The 19,922-nt window shown below is 39.4% G+C and overlaps 1 protein-coding gene and 1 long non-coding RNA gene across 2 annotated transcripts in view; one reads left to right on the top strand and one right to left on the bottom strand.

Annotated features, from left to right (window-relative positions):
- Positions 1–16,756, top strand: part of LOC126356055 (uncharacterized) — a 58,602-nt gene extending 41,846 nt beyond the window's left edge. Inside the window, exons 2-3 of the long non-coding RNA XR_007565569.1 lie at positions 9,450–9,557; positions 16,613–16,756. This is a non-coding gene — a long non-coding RNA (uncharacterized LOC126356055). The remainder of the gene's footprint in view (positions 1–9,449; positions 9,558–16,612) is intronic.
- LOC126356054 (origin recognition complex subunit 1-like) overlaps positions 1–19,922 on the bottom strand; it is a 128,885-nt gene that overhangs the window by 60,240 nt on the left and 48,723 nt on the right. The window contains exon 5 of the mRNA XM_050006748.1: positions 4,285–4,455. Within this exon, the coding sequence (XP_049862705.1) occupies positions 4,285–4,455 (171 nt within the window). The remainder of the gene's footprint in view (positions 1–4,284; positions 4,456–19,922) is intronic.

Below are 19,922 nucleotides of genomic sequence, written 5' to 3'. Positions count from 1 at the left end.
AGTGGCACAGGAAATATGTCTGCAGACTACCTACAGGGAATAAAGCCTGTCTGCGAAGCCCTTAGTGAGACTTCCCGCATAATTGGCAAGGGAATTCTTGTCACTATAGGTACACTGTCCCTGAATGACCAGTCTTTATGGAACGGATTTTTTGGTGTGGAAGGGATGATAGCTGTCAAAATCAGGTATTATTGGTGGTTGGTGGGTTTAATGTGGATAGAGATGTTGATGGAACCACCAGACAGGAGGTGGTCAACATCCAGGAAGGTGGCAGGCTGCGTAGAGAACCATGTGAGGTGGTGAAGGAATAAGGATAGATTATATTGGCACTAAATCCAGATCAAAAAGATATCATCACTGAACCTGAACCAGACCAGGAGTCTGAGGTTTTGGAAGGTTTGCCCTCGATGGCCCATAAGCAGGTTGGCATAGGGTGATGCCAGACAGTTGCCCATGGCTGTGCTGCAGATTTGCTTATATACCTTCACTTCAAAGGAGAAGTAATTATGTGTTATAATCATGTTTGAATAGAATAGAATATTTTTATTAGCCTTTCAGTATATTTTCATACAATTGGCTTTGTCAAAGTTTACAGAGGGTTTTAGTTTCAGTACGATATTCAAATAGTTACAGAAAGGGGAGAAAAGGAACTAAAGACATTTTCTTGAGCATTATGTAAAACAATGTTTTAGTCAGTGATTAAATACACACATAAGAAAAGAATCACAGTAAATAACTAGCTTATATAATATCAAAACATTTTCTTCATAACTTAGGTAAAGCATATATTTTGATGATTAGTTTCTAAGAATTCTTCAGTTGTATAGAATTCGTTGTTTTTTAGCCAGGTTTGCAATGTATTCTTATATTTATTTAGTGGTACTGTGCAAGCTGAGCATGGTAACTTATTGAAAAATTTTATGCTTAAGTACTTATAGTTATTATGGACTAGTTAGGTGTATGAGGAATGAGGTAGTGGGTTTAGAGTCTGAAGGACACTGGGAAAGACAGTGTTTGACTGCAGCAAGACCATGGGCATGAGGGATGTTGGTGTATAGGAAAATGGCATCAACAGTGGCCAGTAGGGAACCAGGAGGTAAAGGGTAGATGGTGGAGAGTGACTGAAGAAGTGGTTGGTATCTTTGATGTGGAAGGCTAGATTATGAGCTATTGGTTGGAGTTTTTGGTCAATGAGGGCAGAGATCCTTTCATTGGGAGCACAATAACCAGCTGCAATGGGGCATTCAGAACTGTTAGGGAGCATGGTGTGTGGGGTGTCATTGGGGAGAGGAGAGAAATGGATTTGAAGGGGGTAAGATTTTAAGCAGGGATTGGAGGTTATGTTGGACTTCTGGGAGGGGATCACTGTGATCAGAGTCAGACAACTGGCAGATGCCTTCTGCCTGGTAGTGATTGCAGCTCAACACGAAAGTAGTGAAGCCACTGTCAGCAAGTAGGATGATTATATCAGCATCTTTTTGAGACATTTATGGCTGTTCTTTCCTCTGCTAAAAGGTTGGTGTTCTTTGAAAGAGGCCTGTGGAAGGATGGTGAGTCCAAGTTGGTGGTAAGAAATTCCTGGAAGGTGACCAGGGGGTGGCTGGGTGGGACAGGGGATCATTGTTGGATGATGATATGACCTGGGAAAGGCAGGATTCAATGTTGGCATTAGATTGGCTTTGGTTGGGGACAAAGGTGAAGAAGTGTTTCCATTCCAGGGTTCGGGAGGAGGAGTGTAGGTCTTTGACAAGTCCAACATGGTTCAATTTTGGTGTAGGGCTAAAGGTAAGGCCTTTGGAGATGGCTGAAACTTCTGTTGGTCTGAGGAGTTTGGTAGAAAGGTTAACATCAGTGTTCCTGGATTGTTTAGGTTCTGGATTTGGAGTGTTGTTACAGAAATTTGGGGATGTGGAAAGTTGAAAAGGTCTGCCACGCAGGATATGGGTGGTATGAGGAGTTGACGAGGAGTGACACTGTGGGTAGGACAAGGGTTGGATAGTGGTGTCCCAAGGTAGCAATAGGATGTCAGCAGGTTGGATAACTTACAGAGATGGTGTCTGGAATGCTCTTCCGGGTGCTGAGGAACAAGGGATTAAATTTCAGAGGTGTGATGAATGTAGTAGGGTTACACAGTATCAATATCTTGCAGAGGGGGCAGAGGTGGTTCTGGGATACATGAGCAGCTAGGGAAATAAAGGTCCACCCAGACAAAGTCCCACTTGCCTGGGTAAGCCTTATACAACTGAAGTACAGAAGATTCCCCAGAGGTTGCCTGCTAACTGATGTTCCTCTTCTGCAGCCATGCAGCTCATCAACGTGCAGCACACCTTGAGAATGAGTTTTTTAATAGAGCTTCTTATCATCCTTATGTTCTGGGTGGTTAAGCTAAGTTACCCATTCCACATGATACACAACATTCCACCACCAAGTTGCATGGTGGTCAGTGGAGCATCTTCACAGCTTATGGTACAGGAGGACTGGTGACATTCCCCAGTTCAAAGCTCAGGAAACCCAGGTTCGCCAAGCCTGTACCTTGGAAATAAGTGCTAAGCTCCCTACGTAGCTTGCCATTTAGTGTGACCCAGGTGCACACTGACATTTATAATGAAATGTGTACCAATACAAAAATAAATTTTCATTTGTATCAAAGCACCATCTATGCATCAAACATAGAACTTATTACTTTGCTCTAGTATGGCACTTTATCAAAGAAAACTCATTTTAATTATGGCATCCTAAGCAACATTCCTTTTCCCTCACTTTACATTATCACAGATAATGTCAATGAAGCTTTCTCTATTACTTATTTTTTAGTGTCAGGCTTGCTAACCTGCTTCTGTAAATTACATCAATGAATGCTTCAGAAAAATTATATAAAAGAATCTTTCAACATAAAGCTAAACATTATTTTCTGCTGGATACAAGCACTGCAGAAAGTCAGAGCAAGTGAGGAGTGTCATAATTCTTGCTGTTAAGGTTGACCAGTGCCTTGCAAGCTTATGCTTTTAGATCCTTTACACCTTTACACTGAGACAAATGAGAGTGAACAAAGGTATGTGAGCATTAACAGAACAATTTCCTAGTGTTCATCACAATTCCCTTGTACCTGTGAACATGGGTTTGTACTGGAAGGAACACAACAGAAAATGATAGAATGAATATTGAAGCATACAAACACTGTGGGAACAAGAGTGGCCAACTGTGACTGTAACCAAAGAGAACCAAATGCTATTCCCTCGCACTCGCCTGCCATTCCCGTGTAGGAGCAGTCTTGTTCGCTGTTGTGTTTGCTTGTGTTATAGAGTAAATCATGCCTTAGATGTTATAACCAGAATATTTTTTATCAGGCAAAATACATCAACAAATCTTGTTTTTAAAAAAATGTCAGAACAGCATCCCTCAACTGGATACACAACCATATATTTGAAATGAATGCACTACTTTTTAAACAAACATTAAAACCAAAAATAATAACACACTAGTAAACCAGTCTCTCTCTTATAAGGTGCAATTCTTGAGTCACTCTTGCTGAAAAGCCAAAAGTGGAGCAGTGCAGAAAAATTGTCTAGAACAAGAGCTGTAAAGGATCTTACAGCATTAATAGAATGAAGACAGTCACATCTGAAACATTGCAGTCTTGAGGGACACCATTCTCTTGCACATAATTGTCTGCCAGAATTTTATAACTAAGTATACAGCAAAAATCTACAACAAAGAAGGAACTATAGATAGATTATTAGGTGTTACAAAACATCCATTCATGGAGCTGTCTGACAGTAATGTACTTCCAAAGAACAATGTGTAAACTCAGAATTCTTGAAAGTAATAGTTCTTTGTAATTTTTCTCTACCCAATGACAGCACCTTTAAATTTACTAAAATACCGAAATTACAAATTTCCAAACACTTCTGATGTGTTAATTCACCATACTAAAAAGAAAAGTTACAGAAGATAACATTCAAAAATTCTTTTACTCCCAAATTAAACCTCAAAACGAACTTTTTGTTACTTAATGAGAGAGAAACAAATTTAGCATAACCTGCTATATGGCTGTAGTAATCAATGCACTATAAAAAAATTAAAAATAAAAGCAGAATTGTCCCTTTAGTCAAAGAATGTTACAGACATTAAATTTTATGCTAGACTGTCATGTATTCTTGATGATAAACATAAAGCAAGAGAAATTTTTTAAATGTCTAGGCTAATGAACCAAAGTTGGACTAAGAGATATTCTATGAAGTAAATACATATGACATACAGTGAAACACGATATCATTTTCTTACCTCATCAACTAAAAGAACTGTTGGCAAGTCTTTCTTGCTTGGTTTTGTAAATTTCTTTTCAAGTATCTCTTGAGCTGTTTGTGTGGTCACTTTCTCACCACCCAGCTCTTTTAAAATTCTAACATATGCCTGTCTTGGTTCTGTTAGCTGAAGTCCGTTTATTTCAATGAACTGCAAGAAAATTACCTTATGTCAATACAACAAAGAACAACAAACGCGTGTCATCACAAAATTTATCAAAATACACCACATTATTGTTGTAATCACTCTATGAATCCACAATTAACTGCAGCAATAAGGCACTGGAAATTACACTTCTCAAGGAAAAAAAACATTTTCTATTAAGTAAGTAAAACTTATAAATGTTTTAAGATAGTACTCAGCTTTCAAAAGGAGGAAGTAGATGACAATGACAAATCAACAGAGGAGGAAATGGGGGCCATAGAGGACAGAAAAACATGAGGACAAGTGAAACAATGACTAAGTTTTAATGGCTGTCAATATGCTATTTGCCTACTACAAAAATCTATTCATAATATAGCACTGCAGCTATTAGCTTTACTTAGCAGCCTTTGAACCTAGAGAACAGTACAGTTCTAGTCTGCAATTACACCATAGGTTTGGTATAAAAGTTAATGGCTGCACATACTGCTATCCTTTTACAATGCCTAGCAATTATGCAAGAAGCAAAACAATCAAAAGTGCAAATATCTGCAAAATAGTGAACACTGTCTTGGGAAAACAAGTAAAATGAAATTATGGTAGCTTCTGTTTATAAAGAGCAATCAGTCCATATATTCCTGAAGAAACAAACTCCTAAATGCAATATAAAATGTAACTTGGGAAAGCCTAGGAAATACTCAAAACACGATTAAGAAGTAACCATTATTTCATAAATAGTACAATTATTAGTTTTTCCTCATGAGTCCCACCACTAACAATGTATTTGTCATTTACATTGAAAGAACTGCAAGCACTGGTGTATAAATGTGACACATCATCAGATTCCAAATACATTACCGTATCACTTAAACACAAACAGATTATTTTGGTGGCCCGTGTACACTTTACGGTTCCAAGCTCGATTTTTCAATCTTGGCATGAAAAGGTAATCAAGGAAGTAGCACACTTAACATTGACAGTAGCATTAATGTCAGGAAATATTTTAAAACAAGGTTTCAATTGCTTTTTTAATTCTTTATTTTTACAACAGATTATTCATAGTCATTTCTGAATTTGTTGTAACACTAAATTTATTTAAGTAAGATTATTCTGGTTAAATTGTATTAATTATAATTAATCATTATTTTGTAATTCATTATTATTATAAAAGTTAGTATTTATTATTCGAGAAATTTTATTATTCACTGTGAATAATGTGGTACTTGTATTACTGGACCATATTAAGACTTGTTCCCTCATAAAGATAATATTTTAAACATTTGAAAATCTACGATATTAAGTAGACGAGATCACATTTTTTCCTAAGAAACATTCTGCAATAACTTTATATCGATAAAAATAATCAATTTCAAAACATAATGTAACTAGTTGTGTGCCCGCTGCTTCGTTCGTGTGGACTGCGTGGTCTGCACAGATTTTATTTTGCTTTTTTATTGGAACTGTTCACATACTGCAGCACCTTCAAATCTGCTCACCCTAATTGAGACCACAGAACCATGGTCTTTTTCAAATGTACCTCTGATCAAAAAGCAATTCTGGTAGCTGCAGCCAGTTTTTGTTTTTTCAATCCTGCCTTTTGAGTTCTTGTGGTAATACTTTCATAGACATTTTCATCCTCTAATGCGTTACCACTAAACAAGAGTTGAAATATCAATTTTTGTCCCTATTTCACTCTCCTAGGGGTTGAATTTCAAAAGACAATGGAACAGGTCTTTTTTTTAAAATTTGTAACTGAGAATTCAAATATCAGTTTTCATAGATGTAGTTTTAAAATGTTACAGCAGTTCTCTGATGATAATTTATTGTCAGAAAAACTCTTTCACAGGGTGTATTTCAGTTAAAATACACTTTTCCCACGTGAAAACACAATTTTTTCATGTTAAGTGACAGTACATTTTCCCTCAGAGTTGTAAAACTTATCAATACATTGGCGTGTAAAAGTTTTATACATTAGTGTAGAACTTGACAGCATTTTAAGGAATGAAACACAGCAAAAAAAAACAATGTGTTTTGGAAAGTGCTTTGATGGGCAATAACATGTACACTGTGTATATTCTTGTTACAAAAGTATAAATATGAATTCCTCTAAATATAACACATTAGTTTCTGGAACACTGAAATTGAGATTGTGATCTGCTTTTGTCAGCCAGTCAAGGCTCATGTCACGTTATATCGCCAGCCAATGAAAACTGATATTTAGAGCATAGGACATGTGATGTAGTCAGCCAATAGCAACATCACTCTTAAGTAGTGCAAAAAAAAAAAAAAAACCTAGGAAAAGTTAATGTTATAGCATAGCTACAAGCAAATACTCGACAGTTTTTATGCCCCCCCCCCCTGCCATAACTCTCCCTCTCTCTCTCACTCCCCCCCCCCCCCCCCCCCCCGCCCCCTCCAATACTAAATTGGTGATCCTGATGGTTACGAATGAGTCCTATCATGCTATCCCTTCTTCTAGTACAATTATGGAACAGATTTCACTTCTCCCCAGTTCTGTTCTGTATCTCTTCGTTTGCTATGTGATTGAACCCTCTAACCTTCAACATTCTTCTGTAGCACCACATTTCAAAATCTTCTATTCTTTTTTGTTTAAACTGTTTATTGTCCACATTTCGCTTTCACACACTGCAACACTGCATACAAATACCTTCGGAAAAGACTTCCTAACACTTAAATCTATTCGGTGTTAACAAATCTCTCTTCTTCATAAATGATTTTCTTGCCATTGCCAGTTTACATTTTATATCCCCCCTAATTTGGCCATCATCAGTTATTTTGCTGCCCAAATAGCAAAACTCACAAACCACTAAGTGTCTCGTTTCCTCATTAATTCCCTTAGCATCCCTTCATTTAATTTGACTACATTCCATTATCGTTGTTCTGATTTTGTTGATGTTCATCTTATATCATTCTTTCAAGACATTGTCCATTCCATTCAACTGCTCTTCAAAGTTCTTTTCTGTCTCTGACAGAACTACAATGTCACTGCCAAACCATGAAGTTTTCATTTCTCCTCCCTCACCTTTAATGCCTACTACATATATTTTTTTTGTTTCCTTTACTGCTTGCTCAATGTATACATTAAATAACATCAGTGACAGGCTACAAGCCTGTCTCAGTCTATTCTCAGCAATTGCTTCCCTTTCACACCCCTCGACTCTTATAATTGCTGTCTGGTTTCTGTACAAGTTGTACAGGGCCTTTTTTTCTCTGTGTGATTGGAGAAAGCTTTCTCCAAGTCTACAAATGCTATAAGCATAAGTTTGTCTTTCCTTAACCTATCTTCTAAGGTAAGTGGTAGGGTTAGTATTGCCTCGCATGTTCCTACATTTTTTTAGAATCCAAACTGACCTCCACTTTTCCATTCTACTGTAAAGAATTCGTGTTAGCATTTTGCAACCATGACTTATTGAACTGAGACTTCAGTAATTTTCACTCCTGTCAGCAGCTAATTTATTTGTAAATGGAATTACAACATTCTTCTTGAAGCCTGTGGGTATTTCACCTCTTTCATGCGTCTTACACACCAGAGGAAAGAGTTTTGTCATGGCTGGCTCTGCCAAGGCTACCGATAGTTCCGACAGAATATCATCTATCCCTGGGGCCTTGTTTTGACTTAGATCTTTCAGAGCTCTGTCAAATTATTCTAGCAGTATCATATCTCCCACCTCATCTTCAACTGTGTCCAGTTTCCTTTCTATAACATTGCCTTCAAGTTCATCTCCCTTGTATAGACCCTCTATATACTCCTCCCATCCTTTAACTTTCCCTTTTTTGCTTAGGTCCAGTTTTCTGTCTGAGCTCTTGATTTTCATACAGCTGCTTCTTTCTTACTCAAAGGCCCTTTTAATTTTCCTTTAGGATTTATCTACGAGAGTGGTTTGAAAAGTTCTCGGAATCACCATGAGAGGTCAGCGCTACTGCAACGAGTTGTTCATGTGATATTCATTGGATTGTTGCCTGTAAACATATGCCATGACAGTGCTCTTGGAAGAGAGCTGTGGCGGTGATGTGGCTCTGTTGTTCCCACATAGTGATTTGTGAAGAAGGAAAAAAAAAAGTGATTAAGTACTTTGTAAAGAATGGTATGAAAGCAAAGGACATTCAAGCCAATTTCCAGAATACACTGCGGGACTCTGCTCCTATATATTCAACTGTTGCCAAGTGGACGAATGAATTTAAATTTGGTTGGGAGAGCTTAGATAACGATCCCGCAATGGTCAGCTAAGATGTGTCACTACTCCAGAAATCATTGCGAAAGTGCACGAAATGGTCATGGAGGATCTTCGATTCAAAGTGCATGAAATTTCTCATGCTTGCCAGATATCATCTGAAAGGGTATATCACATTTTAACTGAATAATTAGAAATGAAAAAATTATCTGCAAGATGAGTGCCGCACCTCTTGACACTGGGTCGAAAACGCATTAGAAGGGACATATCAGAACAATGTTTGCCCCATTTTAGGAGAAAGGAACAAGATTTTTTGAGCCGGTTTGTGGCCACGCATGAAACTTGGGTGCACTACTATACCCCAGAGACAAAACAACAGTCAAAGCAGTGGAAACAGGCTGAGTCTCTACCACCAACGAAAACAAAGACAATTCCTTTGGCAGGAAAGGTCATGGCATCAGTGTTCTGGAATGTGAAGGGGGTTCTCTTTGTAGATTATCTCCCCACTGGGCAAACAATTACTAGAGAATACTATGCTAACCTCCTGGACAAATTGCAACAAAATATACGTGACAAAAGGCCAGGATTAGCAAGGAAGAAAATCATCTTCCATCAAGACAATGCGCGCTCGCACACCTGCCGTAGCAAAATTACACGCACTAAGGTATAAATTGTTTCCACACCCACCTTATTCTCCTGATATGGCTCCATCAGACTTCCATCTCTTCCCAAAACTGAAAATTTTTCTTGGTGGACGAAGATTCACTTCAAATGAAGGACTGATAATTGGAGTTGACAATTATTTTGCAGGCCTGGAGGAAACTCATTTGCAAGATGGGATCAAGGCACTGGAACATCGTTGGACTAAGTGCATTAATCAAGAAGACTACATTGAAAAATAAAAGAAGTTCCTGTGATGTAAGTACTTTTTTCCCTATTCCGTTCCAATAACTTTTGAAACCATCCTCATATCTTTCCCCTAGTGAAATATGCTTCTAAATCCTTATATCTGTCATCTAGCCATTCCTGCTTAGTCATTTTGCATTACCTGTCAATATCATTTTTTAAAGCTTTGTATTCCCTTTCGCCTGGTTAATTTGCTGCATTTTTAAAATTTTCTCCTTTCGTCAGTTAAATTAATTATCTTTTGTGTTATCCAAGGATTTCTACTAGGCCTTGTTTTTTTTACCTATTTCATCCTCTGCTGCCTTTATTATTTCATCTTGTAAAGCCACCAATCTGGCTTCTACTGCATATCTTTCACCTGTTCTAGTCAGCTTTCTAATTTCATCTGTTTTAATCTACAGTTCGTAACCAATAAATTGTGGCCACAGTGCACACCTGCTCCTGGAAATGTCTTACAGTTTAAAATCTGGTTCCTAAAGCTATAATGATTATATAATCAATCTGAAATCTTCCAATGTCTCCAAATCTCTTCCATGTATGCAACATTCTGGTATTATTCTTAAACCGAGTGCTAGCAATGATCAGATTATGCTCTGTGCAAAATTCTACCAGGTGGCTTCCTTTTTCCTTCCTTTCCCCCAGTCTATATATTCACCTACTCCTTTTTCTTCTCTTTCTTTTCCTACTATCGAATTCAAGTCCCCCATCACAAATTTTTGTCTTCTTTATTCAGAATAATTTCTCTTATCTAAACATTCATTTCTTCAATCTCTCTATTACCAGCGGAGCTAGCTGGCATATAAACTTGTACTAATGTGGGAGGCATGGGCTTTGTGTCTAACCTCACGATGATGATGCATTCACTATGCTGTTCATAGTAGCTTACCTGTATTACTATTTTCTTATTCGCCCTGTTTCTCCCACTATTATAGTCTGTTAAAGGTTGAATTTCCAAAAATGATGAAGACTTTTTTTTAATTTCTGACTGAGAAACCAAATACCGATTTTCTTATTCCTACCTTCAAAACTGCCCAAGAGCAATATATTTCCAACTAGCTTTTCATCCCCTCTTACACCCCATTAGCAGTAGAATTTCAAAAAGTTTCTTCTTAAACGATTCCTACAGTATAAGATCAACAACTTCTGTAAATTTTCAAGTTTCTATCCTTGGTGGTTTGGGCTGGGTGATGATGAGACATTCCGGAGGGCTGAATGGAACGCCTCTCCAGTTTGTCTGACGAACCGGTTTCAGGCTCTGTCTCCGGCTGATACTGATGTTCGGCCGGAGATGTCTGCTTGTCCTGTTCCAGAGGTTACCCCTCAGTCTGCAAGATCCAGGCAGTCGCAGAGGGTGGGCTTACTGGTAGTTGGGAGCTCCAATCTCAGGCGCGTAATGGGGCCCCTTAGGGATATGGCAGCAAGAGAGGGGAAGAAAACCAATGTGCACTCCGTGTGCATACCGGGGGGAGTCATTCCAGATGTGGAAAGGGTCCTTCCGGTTGCCATGAAGGGTACAGGGTGCACCCATCTGCAGGTGGACGCTCATGTCGGCACCAATGTGTGTGTCGCTATGGATCGGAGGAATTCCTCTCTGGCTTCCGGCGGCTATCTGATTTGGTGAAGACTGCCAGTCTCGCTAGCGGGATGAAAGCAGAGCTCACCATCTGCAGCATCGTCGACAGGACTGACTGCGGACCTTTGGTACAGAGCCGAGTGGAGGGTCTGAATCAGAGGCTGAGACGGTTCTGCGACCTTGTGGGCTGCAGATTCCTCGACTTGCGCCATAGGGTGGTGGGGTTTCGGGTTCCGCTGGATAGGTCAGGAGTCCACTACACGCAGCAAGCGGCTACATGGGTAGCAGGGGCTGTGTGGCATGGACTGGGCGGTTTTTTAGGTTAGATGGCCTCGGGCAAATACAGAAAGGGCAACAGCTTCAAAGGTGCGGGGCAAAGTCAGGACACGCGGGGACCAAGCAGCAATCGTTATTGTAATTGTAAACTGTCGAAGCTGCATTGGTAAAGTACCGGAACTTCAAGCGCTGATAGAAAGCACCGAAGCTGAAATTGTTATAGGTACAGAAAGCTGGCTGAAGCCAGAGATAAATTCAGCCGAAATTTTTACAAAGGCACAGACGGTGTTTAGAAAGGATAGATTGCATGCAACCGGTGGTGGCGTGTTTGTCGCTGTTAGTAGTAGATTATCCTGTAGTGCAGTAGAAGGGCATAGTTCCTGCGAAATATTATGGGTGGAGGTTACACTCAACAACCGAGCTAGGTTAATAATTGGCTACTTTTACTGACCTCCCGACTCAGCAGCATTAGTGGCAGAACAGCTGCGAGAAAATTTGGAATACATTTCACATAAATTTTCTCAGCATATTATAGCCTTAGGTGGAGATTTCAATTTACCAGATATAGACTGGGATACTCAGATGTTTAGGACGGGTGGTAGGGACAGAGCATCGAGTGACATTATAATGAGTGTACTATCCGAAAATTACCTCGAGCAATTAAACAGAGAACCGACTCGTGGATATAACATCTTGGACCTACTCATAACAAACAGACCCGAACCTTTCGACTCTGTAAGTGCAGAACAGGGAATCAGTGATCATAAGGCCGTTGCAGCATCCCTGAATATGGAAGTAAATAGGAATATAAAAAAAGGGAGGAAGGTTTATCTGTTTAGCAAGAGTAACAGAAGGCAGATTTCAGACTACCTAACAGATCAAAACGAAAATTTCTGTTCCGACACTGACAATGTTGAGTGTTTATGGAAAAAGTTTAAGGCAATTGTAAAATGCGTTTTAGACAGGTACGTGCCGAGTAAAACTGTGAGGGACGGGAAAAACCCACCGTGGTTCAACAAGAAAGTTAGGAAACTACTGCGGAAGCAAAGAGAGCTTCACTCCAAGTTTAAACGCAGCCAAAACCTCTCAGACAGACAGAACCTAAATGATGTCAAAGTTAGCGTAAGGAGGGCTATGCGTGAAGCGTTCAGTGAATTCGAAAGTAAAATTCTATGTACCGACTTGACAGAAAATCCTAGGAAGTTCTGGTCTTACGTTAAATCAGTAAGTGGCTCGAAACAGCATATCCAGACACTCCGGGATGATGATGGCTTTGAAACAGAGGATGACACGTAAAGCTGAAATACTAAACACCTTTTTCCAAAGCTGTTTCACAGAGGAAGACCGCACTGCAGTTAATTCTCTAAATCCTCGCACAAATGAAAAAATGGCTGACATTGAAATAAGTGTCCAAGGAATAGAAAAGCAACTGAAATCACTCAACAGAGGAAAGTCCACTGGACCTGACGGAATACCAATTCGATTCTACACAGAGTAAGCGAAAGAACTTGCCCCCTTCTAACAGTCGTGTACTGCAAGTCTCTAGAGGAACGGAAGGTTCCAAATGATTGGAAAAGAGCACAGGTAACCCCAGTCTTCAAAAAGGGTCGTCGAGCAGATGCGCAAAACTATAGACCTATATCTCTGACGTCGATCTGTTGTAGAATTTTAGAACATGTTTTTTGCTCGAGTATCATGTCGTTTTTGGAAACCCAGAATCTACTCTGCATGAATCAACATGGATTCCGGAAACAGCGATTGTGTGAGACCCAACTCGCTTTATTTGCTCATGAGACCCAGAAATTATTAGATACAGCCTCCCAGGTAGATGCTATTTTCCTAGACTTCCGGAAGGCGTTCGATACAGTTCTGCACTGTCGCCTGATAAACAAAGTAAGAGCCTATGGAATATCAGACCAGCTGTGTGGCTGGATTGAAGAGTTTTTAGCAAACAGAACACAGCATGTTGTTATCAATGGAGAGACGTCTACAGGCGTTAAAGTAACCTCTGGCATGCCACAGGGGAGTGTTATGGGACCATTGCTTTTCACAATATATATAAATGACCTAGTAGATAGTGTCGGAAGTTCCATGCGGCTTTTCGCGGATGATGCTGTAGTATAGAGAGAAGTTGCAGCATTAGAAAATTGTAGCGAAATGCAGGAAGATCTGCAGCGGATAGGCACTTGGTGTAGGGAGTGGCAACTGACCCTTAACATAAACAAATGTAATGTATTGCGAATACATAGAAAGAAGGATCCTTTATTGTATGATTATATGATAGCGGAACAAACACTGGTAGCAGTCACTTCTGTTAAATATCTGGGAGTAGGCGTGCGGAACGATTTCAAATGGAATGATCATATAAAATTAATTGTTGGTAAGGCAGGTACCAGGTTGAGATTCATTGGGAGAGTCCTTAGAAAATGTAGTCCGTCCATCAACAAAGGAGGTGGCTTACAAAACACTCGTTCGACCTATACTTGAGTATTGCTCATCAGTGTGGGATCCGTACCAGATCGGGTTGACGGAGGAGATAGAGAAGATCCAAAGAAGAGTGGCACGTTTCGTCACAGGGTTATTTGGTAACCGTGATAGCGTTATGGAGATGTTTAGCAAACTCAAGTGGCAGACTCTGCAAGAGAGGCGCTCTGCATCGCGGTGTAGCTTGCTCGCCAGGTTTCGAGAGGGTGCGTATCTGGATGAGGTATCGAATATACTGCTTCCCCCTACTTATACCTCCCGAGGAGATCACAAATGTAAAATTAGAGAGATTCGAGCGCACACGGAGGCTTTCTGAGAGTCATTCTTTCCGCGAACCATACGCGACTGGAACAGAAAAGGGAGGTAATGACAGTGGCACGTAAAGTGCACTCCGCCACACACCGTTGGGTGGCTTGCGGAGTATGAATGTAGATGTAGAAATGAGTCAGGCCCCATTTCATCCCCTTTGGAGTTGAACTCCCCAAATCAGTGAAACACACATTTTTTTAAAATTTCTAACTAAATTCCTATATCAGATTTCATAGGTGTAACTTTAAAATTGCTTTAGTAGTATTTTAATGATTTATTTTCAGAAAAAAAACACGTCTCCCATGACCTGGGGTTCTGGACGGCTTTTCCAAACTCTCCGCATTTCGTAAACCTCACTAGTCCTTTCCATCCACCCCTATTTCTTTCCCTTCATCCCATATTGCAATAACTCTGATAGATTTTTTTTTTTTTTCTGGCAGAGCATGGTCACATTGGGAAAAGTAAAAAATGCAAAAACTGAATTATGTGAGATATGAGATCTAAATTATAGATCATTGTCTGCAGGGAATATTCACTACATCCTAGGGCTCACCGTATCTTTCATATTTTCAAAATAGTGTCACAGAAAATGAATTAACTGCATTTTGTACTTTGTGTCTCCAAGCAGTTAACTTTGTTCTTCTGTAAACTATGAGATAACAAGTGTCAGTGTACAATATGCCAATTTCAGTTCTATTAAATAATAGTTAAGTGTTTATTAACTGGCAGTACAGTCATCCACAGTGCTCAGCAGTGGTTTTGATGTATAGTACTTATAATAATGAAATGCTCAACTGACAGTACCACCTTCTATTAGGACATAAAGGAAGTAACAAAACGGTGATGTAATTTATGGCAAGTTAATAATTCCACAGAGACATGCAGATCATACCAAAATTAGTAAATAGCATCACACAATAAGTTTGAGGTTATATTTCAGCTGAAGAATTAAACATCTCAGTGCTTACTCAACCAGTTTGTAAAATATGCTACAATAAAAGAATTTTAAATATCTACCAGAGGTTGTCAAATCCTTTATCCAATATGAATTTTATTGCATCATGTATCATATTACATTACTAGCCAGATTTAGCCTGTGGCCACTTTCAAATGCATTTTATTGAGCGAGAGAGAGAATTTGCAGATATAGTTCTGCATATTACATATTGCATGCAGGAACATATTTTGTGACATGCAACTTAATTGCTGTTAATAAATACTTCAAATGCTTGTACGTCCTAGCTTACTGTATTTAGCAGCATAATGGTTCCTTTTTCATCAACAGAAATAAATTATGTCTACAGATGTGAGGTCACACATGCTGCTAATTACATTAAGCAAGGACTTGTTAACAGCAGCGTAGTTATATGATCTGTCACAAGATGTATTCCTGTATGCAGCAAGTGAGATGCAACACTTCCATTACGGAGATTTTAAATGCACGTGTGTGTGTGTGTGTGTGTGTGTGTGTGTGTGTTTATAAATATAACACACACATCATCAATGCAAAAGCATTTGAAAATTGCTGCTGGCCAGCACTGGCCAGTAATTTAATACAGTTCACAATGCAATAGTCATCTTGTAGAAAGAATTTGACAGCCTATGGTAATGGCCGATTTGAGAACATCCCCCCCCCCCCCCCCAAATGAAGAGAGTGTGTGTGTGTGTGTGTGTGTGTGTGGACACACACACACACACACACACACACACACACACACACACACACACACACTCTTCATTTGATGCCCCCCCCTCACCCCCTTTCCCTTCCCACCTGCCCTCACACATTAGTTGCCACTCTTTGGGCTGTTGGTAAAACCATTAAAATAAATCTACATCTAGGGCACATGGACACCGGTTGTTTTTCCTGTAAATTATGTCACTCTCTGTGTAAAAAGTTCACATGAGGGCAGCCCTCTCAGCTTGGTGTAACAAGCACTGCTTGCGCCTCCAATCCGCCCTGCCTATGGTGGATATTTAAAATGAAGGTATGATGGACTGTTAAAGGTACTTCCAGGCAGAAAATGTTTTACGGTGCAATGAACAGAATACTTCACAGTCACTGATAAGTGTACAAAATATGATTCTTTTAGCCCAAAGTAGCTACATCCTGCCAGAACTTTCTATACTATATGCATTAAACTATTCTTTCGTGAGAATGTAGCAAACAGATCCTGAATATTCAAGAATATTAATAAAAAATGGGTATGCTTATGCACAAAACATACATTTCTTTTTCACACAAAATAAGAAAAATATCTCCAGATGAATACGTGAAAGGGATTGTAGGTTTATAAGGACATGCAGATGGTTATCCACTACAACGGAAACTGAGCCGACAGTAATTACTTTGTCACACCTCTGTGTTTCTCGAGCACTCAGACACTATAAATCCGATGAAATCACAATGATTCTTTTGTTGCAGATGAATCTGGTACTTCAACACAAGCACCACAAATTAAAGGAAATAGATGGAAGTAATATATCATTTGGAACCAAAATGTAGAAAAAAATAAACCACGATTACTACAGAAAATAAAAAACCACATGATGCAAATTGTTCAAAACATTTGAACCGCAAGTGCAGTTTTTTAAATACACCAAACATTTTCCTGTGAAAAACAGAAAGCAAATCTGCTGCACATTTTGGAAGCTAGAAAAATGTGTGTGAATGCCTAAGGGACCAAACTGCTGTAGGCATCGGTCCCTAGACTTACACATTACTTAAACTAACTTATGCTAAGAACAATACGCACACCCATGCACAAGGGAGGACTCTAACCTTCGGCGAAAGGGGCCGCACAGTCAGTGACATGGTGCCTCTAAACGTACGGCCACTCCGTGCGGCTTGGAAGCTAGATGATGATCAGAGACAGAAATGTTATAGTCTCTGCATGAGAAGTACTTCAGGAAGAATAATTTCTGTGAACCATGGTAAGCACTGTCAAGATTCAAAACATTATTTCTTTGAAAAAAAAGAAGGAAAAATATTTAGAGTTGTTAGGGATTTTTCCTAAAAACTCTTCATATTAATGACAAGTTAAGGTTGATTTTTAAGACTTGAAGGCAAGTGTGGCAGTTTTGATGGTGAGGATCGCAGAAGAAAACATCCCTTTGCTAACAAACCAAAACCATAAGTCACTGAGGGCATTAAAAGAAGTATTATATCTTTTCCAGTAGTAGAATCACATTTCTACGTCTACATCTACATGACTACTCTGCAATTCACATTTAAGTGCTTGGCAGAGGGTTCATCGAACCACAATCATACTATCTCTCTAATATTCCACTCCCTAACAGCGCGCGGGAAAAACGAACACCTAAACCTTTCTGTTCGAGCTCTGATTTCTCTTATTTTATTTTGATGATCATTCCTACCTATGTAGGTTGGGCTCAACAAAATATTTTCGCATTCAGTAGAGAAAGTTGGTGACTGAAATTTCGTAAAAAGATCTTGCCGCGACGAAAAACGTCTTTGCTGTAACAACTTCCATCCCAATTCACATATCATATCTGCACACGCTCTCCCCTATTACATGATAATACAAAATGAGCTGCCCTTTTCTGCACCCTTTCGATGTCCTCCGTCAATCCTACCTGGTAAGGATCCCACACAGCGCAGCAATATTCTAACAGAGGACGAACGAGTGTAGTGTAAGCTGTCTCTTTAGTGGACTTGTTGCATCTTCTAAGTGTCCTGCCAATGAAACGCAACCTTTGGCTCGCCTTCCCCACAACATTATCTATGAGGTCTTTCCAACTGAAGTTGTTCGTAATTTTAACACCCAGGTACTTAGTTGAATTGACAGCCATTGCTGAAAAAATCGAATGTTTGTACACTGACAGTTGGCCCAACACTGCAACAACGTATGGCTTACCATAATAAATGTGCGAAAATGCAAGGAAACAAACTGGTTTGCAAATAGAATACAGGGGAAATTGCTAAAAAGATTACTATATATTTTATGAATCTATAAATAACCAGTGTAGTTTGAGTCGGAAAACATCAAAATGCATCAAACAATGATAAGTTACTGCTTTAGAAGAAATATTATGAACACTACAAAAGAAAAGAAAATCTTTATACAGCAGAAGACAAAAAATCAGTTACAGTTTCATAACAGCTGCTTCTTATTTGCAGTCTGTACTCTTTACATCATTTTCATATGTGAGCCAACTTTTACTATGGCAAAAGGTTATGCACTTACAATTTGCCAATACATGTATAAATATGACTCACAAAAGAAATTCTACTTACTGTTCAGCTTTGAAATAACTGAAAGGAAGGAAGGGTGACACATTAGTTAAACTGATTCTCTTCCCTTCTCGAACACATTCTTGAGGTCTCACTGTATCCTAATGTGTGTGAAGGTCAGAACTGAAACCAGCACTTAGTAGCTACATTTATACTGAATGTGCTTTCACGTCAGAAAATGCAAGTACTTAGAAACCGTACATTCATTAAGCAAAATTCACCCTAGGAAACTACAAAATGAGAGAGACTTTTTGGCCTGCACTAAACTGAAAGAGATGAAATTCTTAGTACTGCCAATAGACACATATAAAGCACAAGAAACTATTGAAGCTTTCAGAACTATTAGTTCCTTGTGGAGGGGGCAAGAGGTATATAGGCTGGGAAAGGTTAGAAAGGAAAGGCATGTCCTCAGACCTCAGAGTAAGAACTGCTGTGTATTGGCTGCAGTTCCGGTCCTCACACATATCAGAAAGCAGTGAGAAAGTATGTCTTCAAGAAGGGAAGAGATGTAATTTAAGAAACATAAACCAACTTCTAATGCAATTGAATAGATAAAAAATTACTCACCATGTGATGGAAGGAGAACACACATATAAATGTATTAAAGTTTGCAAGCTCTTGGCGCCAGTGGCAGCTTCTTCTGGTACAAAGATTGAAGAGGAAGGATAAGGGGTGAAGGAAAAGGACTGGTGAGGTTTAGGAAAAGGGGTAGAGTTCAGAAAAGTCGCCCAGAACCCTGGGTTATGGGAGACTTACCAGCCAGGACGAGAAAGGAAGACTGAATGTTGGGGACTGCACTAGATGAGAGTTGAAAACCTGAGAGTTTAAAGGTGGAAGACAGGACAATATTCACAACAGAGATTAAAGCCAAACATGGTGCTTGAGTTAATAGGCGTGGAAAGCTAAGTTAACAGTATGTGACAGAGCTGAGGTGGGTGGCAAAAATTAGATAGGTCAGAAAATGAAAGGTATAGAAAACTAAATGGGGGTGAAGAAAGGAGTAGTTACTTTGAAGAAACACGGAGACTGAAGGAATTAACGCAAATTAAGGCTAGATGATTGGCAAGAACCTATGACATGCTGTAACACCAGTCCCCACCTGTGAAATTCTGAGAAATTCGTGTCTGGAGGAAGAATACAGATGACTATGTGATGAAACAGGCACTGATGTCATGATTGTCATGTTGTAGAGTATGCTCCACAACAGGATATTGTGTGTTGCCAGTACACACCCTCTGCCTTTGCCCACTCATCCTAACTGAAAGTTTGATAGCAGTCATGTCAAGATAAAAGGTTGAACAGTGTTTACATAACAGCTAATATATGACTTATCATTTCACAGTTGGTTCTCCACTTGACAGTACATGTTTTGCCAGACACAGAACTGGTATAGATGGTGGTAGGGGGGTGGATAGGGCAAGTCTTACAGCAGGGCTGGTCACAGGGATAGGAACCACAGGATAGGAAGATGGTGCATAAT

The sequence above is a fragment of the Schistocerca gregaria genome, chromosome 3, assembly GCF_023897955.1.
Source record: "Schistocerca gregaria isolate iqSchGreg1 chromosome 3, iqSchGreg1.2, whole genome shotgun sequence".
In the NCBI taxonomy this organism is placed as follows: Eukaryota; Metazoa; Arthropoda; class Insecta; order Orthoptera; family Acrididae; genus Schistocerca; species Schistocerca gregaria.
The sequence above is the reverse complement of the archived record's forward strand: the minus strand, read 5'-3'. Positions and strand labels throughout refer to the sequence as shown.